Source organism: Triturus cristatus, chromosome 2_1 (genome assembly GCF_964204655.1).
Source record: "Triturus cristatus chromosome 2_1, aTriCri1.1, whole genome shotgun sequence".
In the NCBI taxonomy this organism is placed as follows: Eukaryota; Metazoa; Chordata; class Amphibia; order Caudata; family Salamandridae; genus Triturus; species Triturus cristatus.
Window position 1 is genome coordinate 503,155,605 of NC_140581.1, and position 21,909 is coordinate 503,177,513.

Consider the following 21,909-nt stretch of genomic DNA (forward strand, 5'->3'; position numbering starts at 1 on the left):
TCAGCGTCCTTTTGAGCGCCTCCGGGCGCGTGGCTGGCGTCACGGGTCGCTAGGGCCGCTGGGAGCTGTAGTTTGCTCCGGCCGCGGGAAGGTGATGTGGCGATGGCGGCGTCTTCGTCCCTGAGGAGGTGCAGGCAAGACCATGGAAGTAGGTAAGAGAGGCACGCACAATAGCCTCGGACCAGTTGCGAGTCACCCGTATTGGGCAGGGTCTCAAATTCAAAGTTCCCGCTCCCCCGGAAGATCAGCGTCCTTTTGAGCGCCTCCGGGCGCGTGGCTGGCGTCACGGGTCGCTAGGGCCGCTGGGAGCTGTAGTTTGCTCCGGCCGCGGGAAGGTGATGTGGCGATGGCGGCGTCTTCGTCCCTGAGGAGGTGCAGGCAAGACCATGGAAGTAGGTAAGAGAGGCACGCACAATAGCCTCGGACCAGTTGCGAGTCACCCGTATTGGGCAGGGTCTCAAATTCAAAGTTCCCGCTCCCCCGGAAGATCAGCGTCCTTTTGAGCGCCTCCGGGCACGTGGCTGGCGTCACGGGTCGCTAGGGCCGCTGGGAGCTGTAGTTTGCTCCGGCCGCGAGAAGGTGATGTGGCGATGGCGGCGTCTTCGTCCCTGAGGAGGTGCAGGCAAGACCATGGAAGTAGGTAAGAGAGGCACGCACAATAGCCTCGGACCAGTTGCGAGTCACCCGTATTGGGCAGGGTCTCAAATTCAAAGATGCTTTTAGTTCTTTACTTGCTTTAGGTTCTGTGGGAGGGTCTGCAACTCTGAGGTTGATGCCATATTTATAGGTGTGGAGTTGTCTGCGGCAGAGCAGATCCATTAGGGGTTTTATGTTTATGTTAAGAGGGAGCAGGGTAGACCGCGAGCTACTCCACATCAGACCTTATAGGTGGAGATCTGTTCTCCTATTATCACATTTTGAGTTACATCTTCCAGGAAGGGTTTAAACCTCTTTATTAAGTGTTTTGAGTTGTTGGCCACAGTTTCAAGTCTATATGGTAGGGTGATGTGGTCAAACATTTTAAGTGTGGCAGAGAGGTCTACTAGTATCAGCTTGCTAAGTGACCTTTGTCGGGGAGTCTAAGAAAATCATCCCACACGTTTACCAGAGTTGTCTCTGTGTTTGGACTTGGATTGGCACATGTTGAGAATTTTGTACGATTCAATGTTCACTTGGACTGTCATGCGGAGTTTGTGATAGGATGATAGTTGTTGGGATCTGTAGAATCTAGAGTACTATTTTGAATGGAGTGTGTAATGAAGGAGTGTTTAAGGGCACTGGATACTTTAACCTCTGGGAGGCACTGCCTCTAGGTTGGCTAGGTAGTCTGCATAGACAGACACTGTTACATAAGGGAAGGGGTTGCCTTGCTCTGCCCTTGCTAATAATCCCATCATATAACTCTCCTTTCTTTTCTACCCTGCTGTAGTCTACTTCTCTTATATTAAAGAACTTATTTAAACTATGCACAGGCACCATCTTGTAAGGACACTACACACTGCTGGTTTTCTTTATACACATTAAGGATAAAAAAGATTAAAACCCAGGTTCTAGTTTGCAGCACATTTCTGGCATTTGGATAATGCTAAACATAACAGAGAAAGCATGACATACTATGTATCTGGTACTGTCCAACATGTTTTCCTTCAATAAGGTACAAGGTACAAATGGCTTCTACGCTCACAATTTTTATAGAAATATTGTAGTTTACAGTTATAGCTGTAAAAGAACTATAGAGTATTACTCAAAATGTTCACTATTTCCATCTTTTCAGCTGCCAGCATCATTTAATAAGTTTGCCCTTGGCATACATTTTTCTGAGCGTCAACGTAAGCTATTCTTGACTTCATTAAAGACTCACAATGTCCATAGAATATGATTACAAACATGCTCACCAGAAGAAAATGTAACGCTTGGATAAATAAATCCCACACTCTCCTGGTAAGCAACCCATTGAAACTAATAGCAGATTGAATCCAAAGATTCAGTAAATGAAGGACTGTGCAATCTTTTACAATGTGTAAGCCAGCAAAAGTACTGAACCCAACAAAACCGAAAGTGCAACAATAACGGGAAAGTTAATTTTCTTCTTCTGTGGGGGGGGGGGCATTTTCATCATGTTTCAGTATCTACAACTACTGGGAAACCAATGCAAACTAGTGGCGCGACCACCTGTCACTTTTTTCAAAGACAAGTTTCTTCATTTGGAAACAGATGAACTGAAACTGGTTTGCCTTTCTGTTTGGAAAATGTAATTCTTCTTGGTTGACTTTCTAATTTCTGTCAAAACTTTCAATGCATTTGACTTAATCGTATTCTCCTTACATAGAGCATTCACAAATCTAAGAAAGTAAAATGTCTTAGTTTCAGCACACTTTAATCTTTTGCATTCTGTTTTATTCATTTATAATGAATTACCTTAATTGTTTGTCTCCTTTTCTGAATAATGGTAACACATGCATAAAATTATGAACTCTGATGACAAATTTATCATGAAGCCTCTGATCTTCTACTTTAACACTTTTATTACAAAACTTTAATGAATTGAAAGTACTTATTTGTATATGTGTATAGAGGTGTGATCAACGTTGCACAAATGCAAATATAAAACACCTCAAGTTGGTCTTAAATCAAGAGGGGGCGCCCTTTGCTAACATCACTGTCCAGCGTGTCCAACATCCTACACTAATTCTGCTGGTTGCTGATCATCAAACAGGAATAAGATCCTCCTGTGCTTTGTAGCTGTGTCTGCCTTATAAAAGATGATTAGTGGTGAGTCCCACTCCCTGAGTGGTGGAAGCGTCCATGGACAAGGGAGTATCCTGCAGAAACGTTGTACTGGACTGCCCAGGGCCTTGAGGCAGGGTCTAGTGACATGCCCGCCCGTTGGGCCATCCAACTGGAGAAAACCACTGGACGGTAAGGCGTACATTGGGGGTTCCCCCTGTACCTAGAAGCCCCTCTAGACTTTGAAATAGATGCCACTCTGCATTGGCTGGCAGGGGCTGAGATAACAGCTGGCGTGCAGACTCTGAAATCATGTCACCCTGAAGCAGGAGAGATCCGCAAGAAATTCAATCCTGGAATGAGAAGTGGGTCTCATCGGTGTGATAGACTCCCTTAAAGCATCATAGCCAGCATATTCAGAACTTTATTGTGGCATTGACTAGACTACTGGAGCACGGCTCTACCCCCGGTGACTCCTGCTCTTCCTGGCTGTAGAGGGTCATTCCTTAACTCACCTTAAAGGAATTGGAGGATCGGAAGCATGGAATGGTGAAAGACAGGGTACCCCGATCACAATCAATCAAAAATGGATACATTTAACAATGATACTACAAGCTATAAAGGCATCACACAATGCCCTGGAAGCAAAACTGGAGAGGTGGCAATGGACGTAACTCTACTTAGACAAGGTGTATGCATTGTGTTGATAGAATAACTGAGACCAAGTGTTGAATCTCCAAACTCAAAGATACAGTTCAGGGCCCTAAATCCTCTGTAACATGCCACTCATTAATATCAAAGGCCCCGGGGGAATGTTTAGAAGATGTGGGGGTGGGTGCAGATGAGCAATCTTGGATTCATGGGGTTCCCTGAAGCCATAGAAAAACCTGAAATATTTCCAGAAGATTGGATATGCACATGGAAACCACCAAATTAGCTGTCATCTTGTATAAAAATAAATAATACCTCCATGAAGCAGATTCAAACAAAGAGAAATGTTTTAATTTCTCCAAAAACCCACACACTGCATGTGCACTAAATTGCACAACATGCACCCAGAGTGTGGGATCATTCTATGTTTGTCTGAATGCTGATACAAACACCATATAGTTACATCAAGTTTGTATGGGTTTAGTTAGGGGTGACAGATGCTTCCTGGGCAGAAGTATGGGGGTTCAGTGGTGGGAGGCAGACTGGTTTCCATGGTTTGAGTGTGAGTTCTTCTAATCACCTTTCAAAGATTTATTTATTTATTTGGGAATCTTGTATAGCGCACAGATACCCCAACGGGGTGTCCCGGCGCTTATGTGAAGGCAGAAGCTATGTCAGAACTCAGGTGGTATTAACAGAAGAGAAACGTTTTCAAAGCTCTCCGGAAGGGGAGTTCCTCCCGGATGGACCGAATGGACAAGGGTAAATTGTTCCAGTGGAAGGAAGCACAGACTTGGAATGTTTTTCCCCCAGATCGAGCTTTTTTGACTCTGGGGGTAGAAAGGAGATGTTTGGAGCTAGAGCGAAGAAGTCGGGTATTGTTGTAAGGCCGAAGGCAAGAGGATAGATGAGCGGAACCTTTCCCATTGATCGCGCGATGGGCAAGGGTAAGAGCCTTAAATTCCGCCCTTCTATGAACTGGGAGCCAATGCAGCCTGTGACGATGGGGAGTGATGTGTTCATGAAGTGGAAGCCCACAAACCAGACGGACAGCGGCATTTTGGACTGTCTGAAGACGACGCTGAAGGCCCCGGGAGAGACCAAGATACAGTCCGTTGGCGTAATCTAGATGGGAAGTGATTAAAGCCTGCACAATAGTTTTCCTAGTTTGGCTAGGGAGGAAATTAATGAATTTTTTCATCATCCTCATCTTAGAGAAACAGGCCGCAGATACCGACTGGATTTGTTTCGGAAAAGAAAGATTGGTATCCCAGATTACTCCGAGATTTTTGACTGAGTCTTTAGGCAAGGGGGGTGAGCTCAGATCAAGAGATGGCACATTAAGATTTGTGATTCCTACAGCGCAATCCTCTGGGTTGAGGGGTGTCCTCCACTTGCACTCAATTAAAGTAGTTCAGAATGACACTTTGTTAATAAAGTTCTTTTTCAATTGAATTTATAAAAAAACTAAAAATGTTCAAAAGTATTCATGACTGTTATTCATAATTCCATCATTATGATAATTTTGTCACACTTTGTTCGATATTATTGTTTCCAACGGCCCAATGCATTTCGGCTGTGGCCCTTCATCAGGGGCGTGGTACCTGTGTTTTAGAGGAAACATAAAGACAATGGAATGATGTAATGCATGTTCCGAGCTCAAACAGCAACCAATATCACGATCACATCCACAACCATGTATGCAGTGGAGGCACAATCTTTTGCTTGGTTTGGAGGGAGCCCATTAACTTATTTTTGTAGGAATGGTAAGTTATATGCTATATATGCAATGATGAGCTTGGACAGAGAAGCTATGCTGCTTGCAAAGGGCTGGGAGTATCGGGGAGAGAGATGTGATTTGGAGGGGGTAGTATATAGTATCATAAAAGATTAAAATTCACAGTTTGTTCTCTTAATATATGTGGCTTAAATGACCCTAATAAGAGAAGGGTTTTGGCCAGTATAACCCAGGCTATGTCATGGGACGTTTTGTGTTTACAAGAGACGCATATAGCGTGGGCAAATAGAGGGTGGCTTAGGGGTCTGGGAATGGAATTGGTCACCTGCTCACGCCAGTCAACAAATCTTAGAGGGGTGGCTATTTTGTCTAAGAAGGGGATATTAACTGTTAGGAAACATAAAGAGGACAATTGGGGGCGTTGGGCAATGGTCGAAGTTGTTGTTAATAGTGTAAAGCTTACAATATGTACTGTGTATGGTCCAAATCTGGATGAATCTGAATTTTTTGATAAAATTAATTTAGAATTGTCTACCTGGGCTCAGCCGTTTATAATTTGTGGGGATCTGAACATACATTTAAATGAAAGATTTGATGCTATAGGTCGCCCGGCTTATTATGGCAGGAAACCTAGAGTTTTTAGAAGTTTGCGCAGCTTAGTTTTGGATCAAGGATTAGCTGATGCCTGGATTGAATTAAATGCTAATCAACCGGGGTATACGTATTTTTCAGCCCCTCATAAAAAATTGGTTCGGCTGGACTATTTTTTTGTCTCATATTCCCTGCTTGGAAATGCGAGGGTTTTTACACTGCCTAGGTTTATAGGCAGTGTAAAAACATGCGCTGGTCTGGCGAGACTTATTGAGAGGGCTCCAAAAAGTGCTACCAGGCCTGCCTAGAGCTACAGTTCATGTGCGCAGGCACGCGGGCCGCGATTACTTTCACTTTCGATGTCTGATGTTTGATCGCGATCACTTTCGCGGCCGCTTGTTTGTTTTGGGAATCTGGTCACCCTAACCCTAACTGGTTTTCCTGGGTAGTGTAAATGCATTCCTTTATTTTGTGGACTAATGACGCATGTATTGTGTGGACTTTTGAGATGTGACCAAGTAAAATCTTGCACACTTGCACCAGAGTGCTGTGGGGAACGTGCTAGCTTAACTAAACTGATCAAACGACTCTGCGGTGTAACCTGGCAGATGGGATCGGCTTCTCCCTGAATCCAGCTTGGGCATATCATCGATGTGGTGCTGAAAGGAAGCGCACAGGATCACACGGGGCGGCGAACCTCGCCTGCATTCTTACACGACATGTTTCTGTGCGCAGGCAGTTCAGTAAAGAAAGGCGTACATTAAACGTTCCCAAAACCCTGTCGCGAAAACTCAGTTTTAAGCACCCTTTCACTACTTTGGCAAGAACACAAAACAGCTGTCCATGACGAAACAAATCATTTGTGGGCACACAAACTGTACACAACGCATACACGCTCACATGGTTTGGACGAGGTACATACATTACTTGCAGTTTTATTCAATAATCTGACCCATTGCTCGCTGTTGGTTTGCTGCTGTGTTGCAACTAATGTGTATTGTAAGGGGCAGGGAGCGTAGTAGGGGAGAGATTCGAACCCCCACTGCACAATAAACAAGCAGACCCAGTCCTACTGTCTAACAGCTCACAAGAGAGCGTGCAGCTTCGTGAAAAGAAATCCCTGCGAGCTGGACCGTACTGCGGGTTTCATGCAAGGTGTGAGTGTGGAACTCTTGCCGCAGATCACACATTAGAAGGCTGCGCGCCGGGCTTGGAAGAGGAGCACAGCACGGGTGCGTCCAGCTGTGTGGGGTGGACCCCCGGCATTATGTAAATAAATATTAGCGGCAACTGACACATCGTCGCTGAAAATCATTTTATGCCGATTCGATGGCGAATTTTAGAAGCATTGCTTCTGATTTCTGTGGCTCTTCTAGGATGGAAGAGTTGCTTTTTGGCGCCTTATATTTTGATTTGTGGTTGTCTGAGGACAGGGCCGCATCTCCCACCCTCACCTGGCTCCCTCCGTTAACGGTCAATCCTATAACATTCATCTCTGTAGCGCTTTATTGTATAGTCCAGAGACTTTGTGGCGCTGTTACAGGTAATTTAGTTGCCCTGCTCACTGGAACTCTGCTGCTGTTCCGCATATTTTCATGATGCAACGCTCTGGGCTCACTCTGGCCTGGCTTCCTTCCTCTTCTATCAACTCGTCTATCGCTCTTTTTTTCCTCTTCACGTTTTTTCATTAGAGTTACATGAAGATTGCAGAAATCCTGCCTTTTGGGCATGTTTCCAACCTAGCGCTGGCGACGGACGGTCGCTGCCCGAAGATCTGGGCCGGTGGCCATGCGCGCTCCGCTGTAGGGCGCTGCGGTGGGTTGTTGGACGCCATGCGTGTGGTGCTTCTGCAGAATGTGGTGTGTTGCACACGAGGAGACCGTGCAGTGCGGCAATGATGTAGCGTATCACCGTGCACTGGTGTACAGTGGTGCTGTACAAGATTACCGTGCACTTTGTGGCGCTGTAACGTTTGTTGGTGCACATTAAGCTGCTGAACACCGCTGTGCCACAATTTACGCTGGGTACGCACAGACGCTATGCTATGTGACGTGTACCGCTTAGTAGCATGGCGGGCGCTGCACGTTTTGCTGCTGTACATCAGGGCGCTATACAAGACGGCTTTTGTCAAGGTTCGGTGTTGTTTGCGGTGCTAAATGGCTGTACTTATGATGCAGTGCAGCTACGCGCTTTATAATATTGCGCTGCACTTTTTGGTACCACACTTGGTGGTGAGAAGTGCGGCCAGTGCTCAGTTGCTAAGGGACATTACTTAAAGCTCCTGATTCAGCATTATGGTGAATTTGCATTCTGGGAGCATGAGGAGGACCTTCTCTGGAATATGGTATGTATCTTGTACCCAACGGAGAGTATAAATTCCCTGAGGTGGGGTTTCAAACAGGGTTCCTCATGAAATGCCTGCCTATCTTACGAATCTGGCTCCACTTCATCAGTAAAACATGCTTTTTTTCCTTTAAATAATAATCACTCCACTGCAAAGAAAAACATAAATAAACAACATTACCATTTACAATGCAAATAGCTCCAACTCTGACAATGCGAGACCTATTGCATTGCAAATGCTTGTTTCTATTTATTTTGTACACGCGCAGTTTGGCTTAATATGAACATCCCGATATTCTTTTCTACATTTTCACAAACCGCACGTTTTGCTATTGCACATGAGCCATTCTACCATAACGCATTTGACACAGATTTTTTATCTTCTTTCCATCTCGCATGTATTTACATACAGCACATGTCCACCTCGATTCATTCACCAGGTATTTTTCACCTTCCTCCTTATTTCACAATGTTATTCTTCTTTTTATCCCTTGAGCAGGTTGCACACACACCAACACTAACATATTCAGTATTATTAAATGTTACACACATATCACGCTGCATGCATTGGGTTGGCATACATGGTTGTAGATATGATTGTGATATTGGTTGCTGATTGAGATCGGACAATGCATTACATCATGCCATTGTCTTTACGTTTCCTCTAAAACCCAGGTACCACACCCCTGATGAAGGGCCACGGCCCGAAATGCATTGGGCCATTGTAAACAAGAATATCGAACAAAGTGTGACAAAATTATCATAATGATGGAGTTATGAATAACAGTCATGAATACTATTGAAACAATTTTAAAAAATTCAATTGAAAAAGAACTTTATTAACAAAGTGTAATTCTGAACTACTTTAATTGAATGCATGATTGAGCTTTAGGAATCATTATTTTTCATCCTTACTCTCAGGAGGATTTACCCACCTGCACTACTGACCTTTTCTCACTTTTATTACATTTGGGATATATCACAGTGCGCTTTTCAACATTAAGAGTTGTCACATTCAGATAAGTCACCAAACACCTATTGATCACTAGCTACTCAGACTCCTCCTCTTGTTGAAGTAGACGAATATTCCATCACATTGCCATTAACATTCCTCCTTCTTGCACTTGCCCGTATAAACATAACATGATTAACTTCATGTAACATCCTGGAATGTCAACGGACTTAATGACCGGTTCAAGAGAGGGGCTGTCCTCCAGTTTTCCAAGCGAAACGTCTCTGATGTCCTGCTGCTGCAGGAAACCCACCCCCTTGTTGCAAAAGGCATCTTCTTGGAGCAGTTTAGCTATAATAGAGCACATCACGTAACAAAGAATCAAGAGAAGTGGCCATACTGTTCTATAGGCCCTTCCTGTTGATGGTCACCCAGGCTACAACAGATAATCAGGGTTGTTAGGTTATGATCTTTGGTAGGGTAGAAGGAACATGCTGTACCATGGTTAGCATTTACTCCATCCCCTACAAATAACTAAGGAATTCCTAGAAGAGCTCAGAAATGTAATAGCAAGGTTGTACAAGGGAAGACAGTAGTAGTAGGGGACTTCAATGCAATAATGGATAGGGATTTAGACACGCAATGAGTGCATGGAGCCAGTTTTTACCAACACACCACCCTCTAGAATTAGACTGCATGCCACATGTGGAACCTTCATTAAAGATCCTATACATGCCTGTCTTTGTTACACAAGCCCCTTTCAAAACTTGACTTTTACTTCCTCTTAGGTATCAATTTAACATGGGTAAAGGAATGTATTTTCTCCCTATTTAGCTATCAGCCCAGAACTGAGCCTGGGTTTGAATAGAGAAAGAGAGTGCAGTAAAGGGCAGCATAACCCTTGGTTGTTGCTACAGAAATATTTCAGCCAATACTTGAAAACCAAAATTAAAGTCTTCTTTAAGTTCCCCTCTGCATGGACGTTCCTGTGTGTGGGTAAATACCCACAGATCGCATTAGTCAAATGCACCTAGGGCCTCATTTATGAGCCCCCTTGCGCCGTCGAAGCATCACTTTTCGTGACGTTCCAGTGGCATAGGAGCCTGCTCCATATTTACGAGGCAGCACCAAGCTGCTTTTTTTGACTTAAAGGTTCCTTGTAAATATTTTCCCCTTTAAAACAGTTTTCTGTGTTAAAGGGGCATATAATGGGTGTTGCTGGGGTGTTCACAGCAACATCCATGGCATTGTGACACTGCCCCAGATTTACGAGAAATAAAAAATCTGAGGCAATGCCAAAAACGTACACCTCTCCATGGGAGGCGTAAGGGAGGCACAACTAGGAGGAATATCTTTATTTCTCCTCATTTTTGCAGCACACGTAGAATAAGGAAAAAGCCTCTTGTGATTGTTGTTGTGCAGGAAGTGTTCCCTTCCTGCACAAAAATAATCATCCCCGCAAAGCAGGCACCCTTGCACCATGGTGCAAAGGTGCCTGTGTTGATGCACAGCAGCCCTTTGTGCTCAATGGCTTTTGCAAAACTGGCTCGCTCGTCGGGACACTCAATGGTGCTCCTTTCCTCGATCTGTTTTATTGGATGGCGGAGGAGTATTATCAGTTTCGTGTGACGTATAAATTAATCTTGTAATTCAGTATTTGTGTCTATCAATATTCAATCCGGCAAACGAACAGACGGATGGCAGTCTCCCGAGTTAGACGCAGTAGTCGACAGTAGCCATTGAGGATTGGCTTTTTTATTGAAAGGGTCATTGCTATATGCAGTTTCCTTTGTCCTGAAGATGGTCTGAGAGATTTACATCATAGAAGACAGAAACGTCGACTACACTGTCCAATTCCCTAATAATTCATGTTCTCTGAGTGACTGTCTTATCTATCAGAATTTTTGTCACTGCTGGAATCGAAGTAGGAATGGATATTTTTACCCATGAAACATAGGTCAAATTGTGTTGTACCATATTCATGTGTTTGCATTGAATTAATTTAATTTTTGATTGTACCCTGTTAAATTTGATTTATGAATGAAAATATATTCATAAACTGCACAGGTATTGCATAAATGTTTCAATTCATTTGATTGTTAGTTCATGATTACACTAACAGTGAACTATCAAAGATTTATTTCATAGATAATTGATGAAAAATCAGTGTTTTGAATAAAATCCCTTGTCGGTACATCTTACCTAATATTTCTAAAATTGCCCAACCTGAAAAGGGTATATTGGGTCACCCCACTTTACCGTTTCATATGTTCGTAATACAGCTCCTGGTAGCAGGCCACAACGCAAATTAATTTCTCCTCAAATACTTCAAGGCATGTGGCTATCACAGTTTTTTATCATCATTTGCTGCGGAATCAAACTCCTTTTATGTTGAGGAGCCATATGCACAACTTGGCCGGCTATCTTGACAGACCCCACTCAGCAGTCACGGTCTCCCAGGAAATGTGCACAGACCTGCCCTCTAGACGTTTAGCATTTGTTCTGTAGCAGTGGGCAGAAGAACCCTCCAAAGAATCGTCTGCCTGCTCGACAGACCGACTGAGGCAGCAATGGTCCCATAAGCTGTGACTCTGCTCACCGCCACACCACTACTGCCTAGGACTCCCTTCCCCCACTAATAGTTGTTAACCTCTGTCTTTTTTTTACTGCTAGAGCGTCTTGGGGACAGCTAAACTAGAGGAGCATCAGTCACAACACTGTGTTGGAAGGCTCGCCTAACCACATCAGCCGGCAAGTAGGCCTTGCACACTGCTGGTCCAGCAGAGCTTCACTTTCAGGCAGCCATCTTGTTGCATGTTGCTCTGGCGGCACCTCACTGCCCTTCCTTATACAGCACTATTCCCTGTACCCTCCCAGTCATGACTAAGCTGTCTATAGGTTGTTGGCACAAAGCCCTTCATTAGCTTTCATAGCATGGAAAGTCAATGCAGGAGCCCTAGTGGTGTCGAAAGGGGTTATTACATACCGCTAAACCAACTGGATTTGAAATATGGGACCTTACTGGGATATCCAGGCTGGATGATGTATGGCAGGGAAACCACATGAAAGCATTCTCAATGTTCTAAGAAGAGTTTGTGTCGTGAATATAATCCATTCGAGGCTAACGTGAATATAATCCATTTGAGGCTAACTTAGTCCTGGGCTGATTGGGCAAGGGAGGTATCTCTAGGCTCAATGGCTCGCTGATAGCCAACAAACAAAATAGATCTTTTCACAGAACATAAAACGAAGTGGGAGGAGAAAGTAGGGGCCTCATGTACGAAGAATGCATTTGGTACAAGGGTGTCACAATTTGTGCACCAACTTCTACTGAATTAATTTGTATTTTGTGAACCTACCTATGTACTATTAGGTCGGTTCACAAAATATAGAATCGTAGTAGGTCACAATTTAATCCACGCCATTAATATGCATGAGGTAGATTGTAAATCGCATCGCACTGTGATTGGCTACAATCACAGAGATAATGGCCTACTGGGGGCAGCAGGCAAACCATATCTTTGAGTGCTTTTAAAAAAGGCAATCAATTTGTTTTTTAAATGCAGCCCATTTTCCTAAAAAGGAAACGGGATGCGTTGAAAAAAATAAATGAAAAATAACTAACCTTTGTAGGGATAAGCAGTGGTTGCATGGATCAGTGCCTGCTCCTAAAAAACGTTTTTGTCAAGATTCACAGAATGGAAGGGGTCTTTTATGGCTTACCACCTCCTTTGAGTTGGTGATTAAATATTGATGCTTTGTGACCAGATCTCGGTTGCAAAACATTATTCGGAATCGTATTTGAAAGGGACGCCCTACACACACCTTTTCTAAATACTTGCGCCTTACTGTTTCCGAAACCTGGTTAACAATACAGAAAGCCTTTTCCTAATTGTTAATTTGGTTCAGCACATTTCTAAAAGTATTTTACCGGACACAAACCCTCACATTCACTGAATCTGAGGTTTACAACTATTAAAACACTTTATTCATGAGGTCATAGGTCCTTTAGACAACAGTAACTCGGAAGAAGCTAGGATAGCTATCCAAGAATTGCACTAGTCTAATTACTACTTTAAGCGAGACTGACCATGGTGTAAGGGTAAGGCCCCTCGCTAATGTACACAAGGCGTCACTCATCATCGGGCAACTTCTTTCACACAGTGTGGGAATGTCATGCGATGAAAGAATATTGGAGCTCAATATTACAAATTCTTTTAAAAGCACTGAGGCAATTCAATGAACCCTTTCTCCGGATTCCACTTCTAACCAAGTCACCCTTCAAAAATGCACCCTTCATACACTCATGTACCACTAAATTCTTCCCCCAACTTAACTGACTGTCACTGTACCTATTTTCTGCATCATTAATTTTATTTACATAACACTGTGAACCTTCAACTTTCTACCTTCTGAAAGTGCCCGTTTCCAAGGTGTTACCCCTACACCTAATTGCAATGAAACTCTAGCCATAAAACATCTCAAAAAGCTGCCTCCAAAAGTACCTGCCCATCAGTGACAAATCACATACATTAGACCAGGACTTTGCACATCTGAACCTTCAAAACATAACCACTTACCACACTAACTTCTCCCTCATTTCCTGCAAGGGGGACAACGGACAGGCATGGAAACTGCCTGGCCCTGTAACCCGCCACCATGTTATCTTGATGATATCACAAATATTGAGAAGCTGGCAATGCTGATGACCACACTGTACCTGTGTTGTATGTTAGTGAAGCTCAGTGAATATCTTTTCACTGTACAAAAGTCAAAATGATTGTCACTGTTTGGGAGGAAAGTTGCAAGAGCAGTCCAAGAGGGAGGAAGTGCAGCACAGGGTTCTACGGAAGCGGGGCAAGAGTATCAAATGGTTCAAGGAGGGGCAGCACAAGACGCCATGGAGGAAGAGCAAAAAGTCCAAAGGAAAATAGTGACTGCATGGCGCGCAGTGTGCAATGCAGGGTCATGGTGCATGGTGCAGGAGCCAGGCATGAACCAAGAGTGTGTATACCTGGGGAGATAGGCAAGATGGCGACTGCTTGAGACGGTCGCACAGCAACTCCCTGACCTTGGTGTAAAATAGCAAGGCTGGACGGCAGTATGACAGAGTGATAGACATAAGAAACCCCGGAAAAGAGAATCTGGATGGAAACGTTGTCACCTTACCTACAGCTCTGTCCAAGCTCCAGTTGGTGTGGGTCAGCCATCTGCCGCGCTGTGCTCGTCAGCACGCTGCAGTGTCTGTGGAAGACACTGATGAGCAGCGAGGTGCGTGGAGGCTGCCGAGGTTGTCAGGGGTGCCGGCAGCTGTGTCCTTGGGGAGAGATGGCACCAAAGATCCCTGTCTGGGGAGGCTCAAAGGGGAAGACCCTCCCCGAAACCAGGGATATCGTTGGACCCCCCGTGGAGGCGCCGAGGCCGGCATTGGAATCACTAGCCAGGGGAAAGGAGACGGAAGGAAGCAGCGAGCTGGGAGCTCTGCGACCCAGACGGAGACCACAGAGGAAAAGAAGGGCAAGGGCAGGGCTCCGTCCCAGAAACACTCGATCGAGCCCTCCATCTTGGAAATGCTGAGAGCTGCACCAGGAAGGAAACAAACTGCAGATCAGCAAGTACGGCCACAAAACAAGCAGAGTCAAATGGGGAGCAATAATGCTAATGCAGAGGATACTGCAAGAGAACAAATAGGACCTGACGCAAGTAAAGAGGTAACTGAACCCCATCCTCATTTTATGGAGACAATATCAGGGGAAGCTTGTTGGGAACTGGAAGCTGGACTTCAGGCCCATCTACTAGGGCAGTTGGGGGTTTGGGATGGAAGAAGTGCTTAAAGAACCGGCTTCTGAATACAATGCTCTACACTCCCAGCAGGGAAATGTGCAGGTCAAAAACCAGACCATAGCTAACAAGATACTGAGGCTGATGATTGCTTTTTCTCCCTATCAGATGGAGTTTGGTTGGAGTCAGGATCAGACTCATTATGTGACTCTAGTGAGGAGGTATCAGATATAGACAATGAGCCAACGGCCACAATGCGCAAAATGGTGATAGGGGCAAGCTGATCTAACACACATAAAAAAAATCTATAATGGGATTATTCAGGGGCAGAGCTGCTTAGCAGCACTACAACACCACACCCTCAAGATAATATCACTACCCCCACAACACCCCCAACCCTAGACACTGTTTTACAATACATACTTTCCCACAGCGAGGAGACCCGTCAGGACAGTAGGCAAGTACAGTCTGCTGTGCGGAAGCTTTAAGGGACAGTAAGAAAAGTGGCAAAGACCTGCACTATAATTGGCGTATGCTTGAAAACTCTTGAAACTAGAACAGAGGCTCTGGAGAGTGACTTGGCAGGCACGCGAATGTGAACCATGGCTCATGAATCGCAATAGACTGACATACATTGGAAGCTGGAAGTCCAGGAAAATCGACAGTGCCGCAAAAACCTGCGGTTTTTGGGAGTTCGGTAGGGAAAGGAAGGATCAGATGTCCGGTCATATATGGCTGAAATGTTAACCAAGGCATTCCCTGACTTGGAAGGCTGGAACTGGGCGCTAAAAGTGTCAAGGGCGCATCGGGTTCCATTCAACCTTAAGCAACCAGTGAGGCCGGACGCGAAACCCCGTGCGATACTGGTTTACTTTGTCAATTTCCTTTTGCGGCAGACCATTTATGAAAAAGCTAGGCCAGAGGCAAAGCAAAATGGGGGAGGTTATTTAATTTTTGTCAGGCCAGCTCCCATAAAAGAATGGAGGGAGTATTAATCAGGGAGCAGCAATCATCACTACAGACTGAGATCAGTTTGGATGCCTATCAGCATGGGGTAGAGTGGGGGAGGGCAGCAGGGTCACGGTGGGAAAGAGGGGAGCCAGAGTGGGGGGGTGGTGTGGGGAGGGGTGTAGGGTCATGTGGGGTGTTGGGCACAGGGGAATGGGGGCGAAAATTGAAGAGAGTGCGAATCAAGAGTTTGAGGAAAGAATTTGACCAAGAAAGAGGGGGAAAAGGGAGAGGACGAACAAGGACAAGTGATTTGTATTATGTAAATGGGTAAAATAAGTATATGTTCAATCAATTTAGTGGGTTTAAATGATAAAACGAAATGCACTAGGGTCGCAGAAGCCCTGAGAATGCAGAAAAAAGACATAATATGCCAGCAAGAAACACATATTCCTTGGGGTAGAAGGGACACTTTAACTACTAAAGGGTACACTCTCGCAGCATGCTCCACGCAAACTTCCACTATAAGAGGGGTAGCGATCCACGTAAGGAATGGAATCGGCTCTGTCAAACGTGTGTTGGAGGATAAATGGGGAAGATGGGCTATTGTGCTGTTACCCGTTGGTCTGACAGTTTGCACGATATATGGATCAAATCAGGATGACCCGAAAATATTTAACGATCTAGAAATTGAGTTGGCATCATGGCCAAGCCCATTAGTAGTATGTGGAGATATGAATATCAATTGTGAAGCAAGTAAAGACCAAACGCAAAGATATTTGGAGTGAAAAAGCCACAAGTGTATAAGGCTTTGTCCGCCTTAATGGCCAGTTTCGATCTGACGGATGTACGGGCTGCTAAACATCCTACCGACCCAGGATATACATATTTCTCATGCCCCATAAAAAGTATGTAAGGTTAGACTACTTTCTGGTTTCCTCCTCGATGCTTATGGCGATAGGAATCAGGAAGTTACCGAAATTACTGTCTGATCATAACCCGTTAATTATGGACCTAGTATTTCAAGCGAGGGGCTGAGGTCCAATCCAAATGGACAATCAATAGAACACTACTCACTAATGAGCTATACGTGAAATATATTAGACATTGGGTTATACAATATTTCGAGATGAACCTGTATCGCTCATCACGTGGCATGGTCTGGGATAGCTTCAAGGCGAGCTTGCGGGGGTAAACAATTAGTTTTGTAGGAAAGGCCAGGAAACAAGAACAAGAGGAAATTAATGGTTTGGTTGAAGGGCTGGGAGCATTAGAAAAAGAGCACACCCTAGCCATTAGGCAAAAACAAGAAGCTGCTGAGGTAACATTACAGCAGAAAATAGTGATAGGAAAAGCTGAAATTAACAGCTATTACAGCAGGAGGGGGGCGGCAGGTTTCAAATATTATAAAATTAGAGTTATGAGTACTGAGAGTCGGTGGGTAAGCTGGCTGCCCTACGTACTAAGCAGAGGGCCTTCAGGAAAAACATGACTTGGGTCAAAAGACAGGATGGCCGTCAGGTTACAGATTTAAGAGATATTATAAAGGTCTTTGAGGGATTCTATCAGGAGCTATAGCGACAAGATAATCTTGACCCTATTACCTCCGACGAGACTGAAACAATTATGGGGGATCAACATAGGGTGGACGAGGAAACAAGGCAGGAGTTGGAAAGGGATATAACAATCGAAGAGGTCTTACAGGCCTTACATTCTATGGCCTCAGGGAAAGCGGCAGGCCCTGATAGAATTCCTCTGGAATTTTATAAGGCAATTCAGGAAGAGATTGCTCCCTTACTTCTGGACCTGTTTCTTGGAGTGCAATATAGTGGGGTCCCCCAGAATCTTAGCAGGGAGCAGATATGGCGATCTTTTTAGAAAAGGGGAAGCCCCCTGACAAACCGGCATCCTATCGGCCCATATCGCTCATGAATGTGGATGCCAAACTCTACTCTAAAATTTTGGCCACTCGGTTAGGGAGGATCATAACCCATCTTATCTCACCATGGCAACATGGGTTTATACCGGGAAGAGGCACCACAGACCCAGACCATATCAGGCGTGCTGTTGCAATATGTGATATAACTGAGGAATCGGGAGAGAAAATGGCTATGATCCTCCTGGACACAGAGAAAGAAGTTGATTGGGTTTCTTGGCACTATTTATGGGGTATTTTAGCACAGAAAGGATTTGGCCCAGGCTCTATAATGGCCATACAGGTAATGTACTTTAGACCCTATGCGAGATTACAAATAATGGGCCAGGAGTCAAGTCATAGTGACGTGGCCAGGGGGACAAGACAGGGCTGTCTATGCTCCCCTATTTTATATGCCCTATACATCGACGTATTTATCCAACAAATTCTCCAAGATTAGACAATTAAACCAGTCTGTTGCAACGGCTTTGAAACAAAGATAATGGCATATACCGACAACACCGCTGTAGTGACCACAGACCCCGAAACAGCGATAATACAAATACAAAAACTGGCTGGGGAATATGGCAGAAATTAAGCTTACCTATTGAATGCAGGGAAAACCCAAATCATTTGTAATTCCATAACTCCGTGTGAGGATCCCTGAAGGCAGGATGTAGTAGTGTACCTTAGGACCAAGTCAGGATTTAAGGTATATGGATAGACTTCATCTTTCAATAATTGGAAGGTGTAACATACTTAAAATGGGGATCTTTTCTAAGGTACTATATCTGTTTAGATCTATCCCACTTGAAATCGAAGGCCAACTCTTAAAGAAATTGGACTTGATTTTTAGTAACTTCATCTGGAGATACTAGAAAATTCGACAATCCCTTAAATTGCTAATGATACCACAAGAACGCGAAGGCTGGGCGGCCCCTAATTTAGGATTTTATTACTATGCTGCCTTTCTGCAGCAGATGACGGTATTAGTATCGCCAGGAAATGGAGATGTGGCTACCAAGAATCAAGAGGTCAGCACGGACATCCCCTCCATCTATGAGCTGGCTATAGGTAAGGTAGCGCCGGGAGTACTCCTTCGGCAAGTAGAGGTCAGTTATTATAAGAAGACGCGGTTTAAGGTGATGATTGAAATCTGGAAGGTTTGGAGTAAAATGGTCGGACTCATGAAAATACATAGATATAATAAATACACACCCTTGTGGCGATCTTTTTTATTCCCTGAAACAATGTACTACAATCTGGGCAGGCAATAGGAGGAAAGGTGCATCACAAAGGTAGGGAATATTTTTTCAATCAACCAGAGGTTCTCATTTATAGATCTGCAACAGAGATATGGAATAATGGCAGGGACTCATTTTAAGTACAAGCAGATAACCAGCTTCTTAAACCAAATAGGGAGGGAAAATATCTCTACAAATAGAATCCCCCTAGTAGAAGTTATGTTTCACCCTCAGACTAGAATCAAGTATATATATAAATTACTAATATACACAGTCCCCGATGACTTAAAAAATTGGGAAACCCTGACGTGGATCTATATCAGTCAATTGCATTAGGGAAGGGAATATTTCTCTCAGCAAATTTAAAAACCCAACATTATCAAACTATCTTTGACCTCTGTTTTACTCCGGCTAAGCTTTTTTGCTGGGGTTAAAGAGGGGATGACAAATGTTTTTTGGGTGCGAGAAATTAGGGCTCCAAAAGGAGGAAATAGAGGAACTTCTCCTATTGGCATTGGGGGGCACGGTCCGTATAACTCCATCACTGATGTTGTTCTGATATGACGACAAGGAACAACTGGACGTAAGGCAGAACAACTTTGTCTTTATTGCGGTGGACGTAGCTCGGCTTCTTATTGCTACACAATGGAAGGATGCCGACCCTCCTACATACCATGTCTGGCTGGGCCTCTTGCTGGCCATGTATAATCTTGAAAGATCATTGTATAACTGTAAAGGCCGGCGTTGTAGCAAGAGAGGCCGTAAAATATGGGCGCCAATGAGCAAATGGCTTACAAGGCATGAAGATGGGAGGGACTGGCTGGCCTAGGTAGGAGGAGGAAAGATTGGGCAGGACAGTAGACTGATTCCCTTAGGTATGATAGCAGAGGAATTTTCATCCGTATCGATCTTTATTAATGGGGGTAGATAGATGTTATTTTTCAATATCTATGTCATTGTTTCTAAGCTACATTGTATTGTCATAGGTTTTTTACCCTTTCTTCTCCTTTGTATCTTGTATCCTTTTCACTGTCCTACATTGCTAGTTTTGAGTGTCTGGATGCTTTATATGATTTATATACACAAAATTGTACGAAATCTTTTGAAAATTGATGTCTGAAAATGGCTCTATCTGTATTTATGAATATTTTCTTACTCTCTCCAAATAAAATATATTTTAAAAAAAGCAACCAATAGTGTGAGCTGCACAGATTTCCAGTGAGCAAACCCAGATCCATGGGAGAGCGCAGGGTCCACATGGTGGAAACAAGCCAGACTTAAAAGGGGAGTGAAGAGGGCAGGGAGCAACATGGTATTCAAGAAATGGAGCGCTATACAGAGACCAAAATAATCTGGGTTGAGTCCCACGAGATCAATGTAGGGCCCCGAGAGAAGTGCATAATGTGCAGGAGCACACAGTGTAACATTAAGACAAGGGTGGAGAGGAAGCAGTGTAGGGTCAAGTGCATTCAATGCTGTGCCAGTAATGGGCAAAATACACTTTTTTTTTTTTTTTTAAAACACTTTGTTTAACACACTATTTCTGAACGAATGTATACAAGATTGGTGACTATTTGCTTTTCGAATGAAAAGGTGTTCAAAAATATTGTCAACTTAAAAAAAATTGGCAGATTTGATAACATATTGTGTAGTTTCCTAAGATTATTTGAGACACAATATTTCATTATTACTGATCCATTGTGCTTTACAGTATGCACTACAATTCCAAAATAGCTTCCATAGGACTTTGCCTCTCCCCCTCTTGCACCTTGCCTACAACTACATCGTTAATTTGTTCTTGATTTTACTAGAACAGGTGTGCAGGTATGTAGAACGTTTATGGTAATATATTGTTTCCTTATTACCATTGTTTCTGGTCTATTGAAAACCACAAGTAAAATCACTGGCATTTCAACTCCTCTTGTGCGCAACAAAAAGCTGAGGACACGGCTTGACGTCAAAGGTAACCACCCCAAATCCTGGTATAGTGCAGTGAGTAGCTGAAAACACCATTTTGTTTCCCATGCCTTGGTTTCTCAGATTTACAAACATCTGTAATTTGTGGATATCGCAGAGGTGGGAACTACCCTACATTAAAGTAATGTGTGTGTCTTTTTCTTTTCCTAAGATGATTCAACATCAAACATATTTGCTGACGAAAGAATCAGGCTGGAGTCTTTTAAAACATGGCCACAGGAGGCTCACGCAGATCCTTCAATTCTTGCCAAAGTAGGATTTGTTTACACAGGTCAGTTTATCATTCTATATGTATTTATGGTATTTAGAGAGTTCGGTATGTGATGATACGTTGTTTTTTAACAGCACAATTTTCACTGTTTTCAAGGCATCCTTGTTCGTGTTAGGTGTTTGAAAGCTGGTTGATGGGTTGCCGTAAGTGGAGGGGTTTTCCTTAAGCGGATGTAATCAGTTCTCATTTTTCTAAGCCACGGTCTGTGCCTGTGTGTATGCAGCCTTGCTTTGATGGTGGTGCTTCATATAGAGATTGTTGTATTCATATTAATCAGCTGTGTATTTTCATGCTTCTTATTTTGGTCTTCAATGGTTACATGTATTTTTGTTCCTGATAATTTGTGTGTTTTCTGCTCCATGAATCCATCACCATTTATGTCTATTTGCTGGTTCAGGGTGGTCTCACGTCTTGCTGCCAACCTAGGCAGGTGTGCAGAAATATGAGATTGGAGTTTTTGCCAATAACATCTTGGATTGAAGCTGATTGCCAGTGCCTTCCCATTCAAGTCCCTCTCTAGTTGCGGGCACACTCTGTAGGGTAAATTATTCTCCATAGTGTGTACTAGTGTTGTATGGTTTTGAGATTAGCGTCTATGTGTCAAATCTTCACAGAAAGGCACTGAAGAGATTGCATTCAGCAGTCCCAAAGTGCCCAGAAGTGAATCCCCTTGGCTAAGGTTGGCACCATTATTGTAGTGTTGAGTCTGTACATTTTCACCCATGGCCCTCCACGCAGTATTTGTGCAGCAGCCAGGGCCTTGTTCCATAA

At 43.9% G+C, this 21,909-nt stretch overlaps 1 protein-coding gene across 6 annotated transcripts in view; it reads left to right on the forward strand.

Moving 5' to 3' along the window:
• LOC146865554 (baculoviral IAP repeat-containing protein 1-like) overlaps nt 1–21,909 on the forward strand; it is a 1,189,967-nt gene that overhangs the window by 641,031 nt on the left and 527,027 nt on the right. For all 6 annotated transcript variants that reach the window (XM_085632369.1, XM_085632370.1, XM_085632371.1 and 3 more), the window contains one exon: nt 21,019–21,138. In XM_085632369.1, coding sequence (XP_085488495.1) covers nt 21,019–21,138 — 120 coding nt within the window. The remainder of the gene's footprint in view (nt 1–21,018; nt 21,139–21,909) is intronic.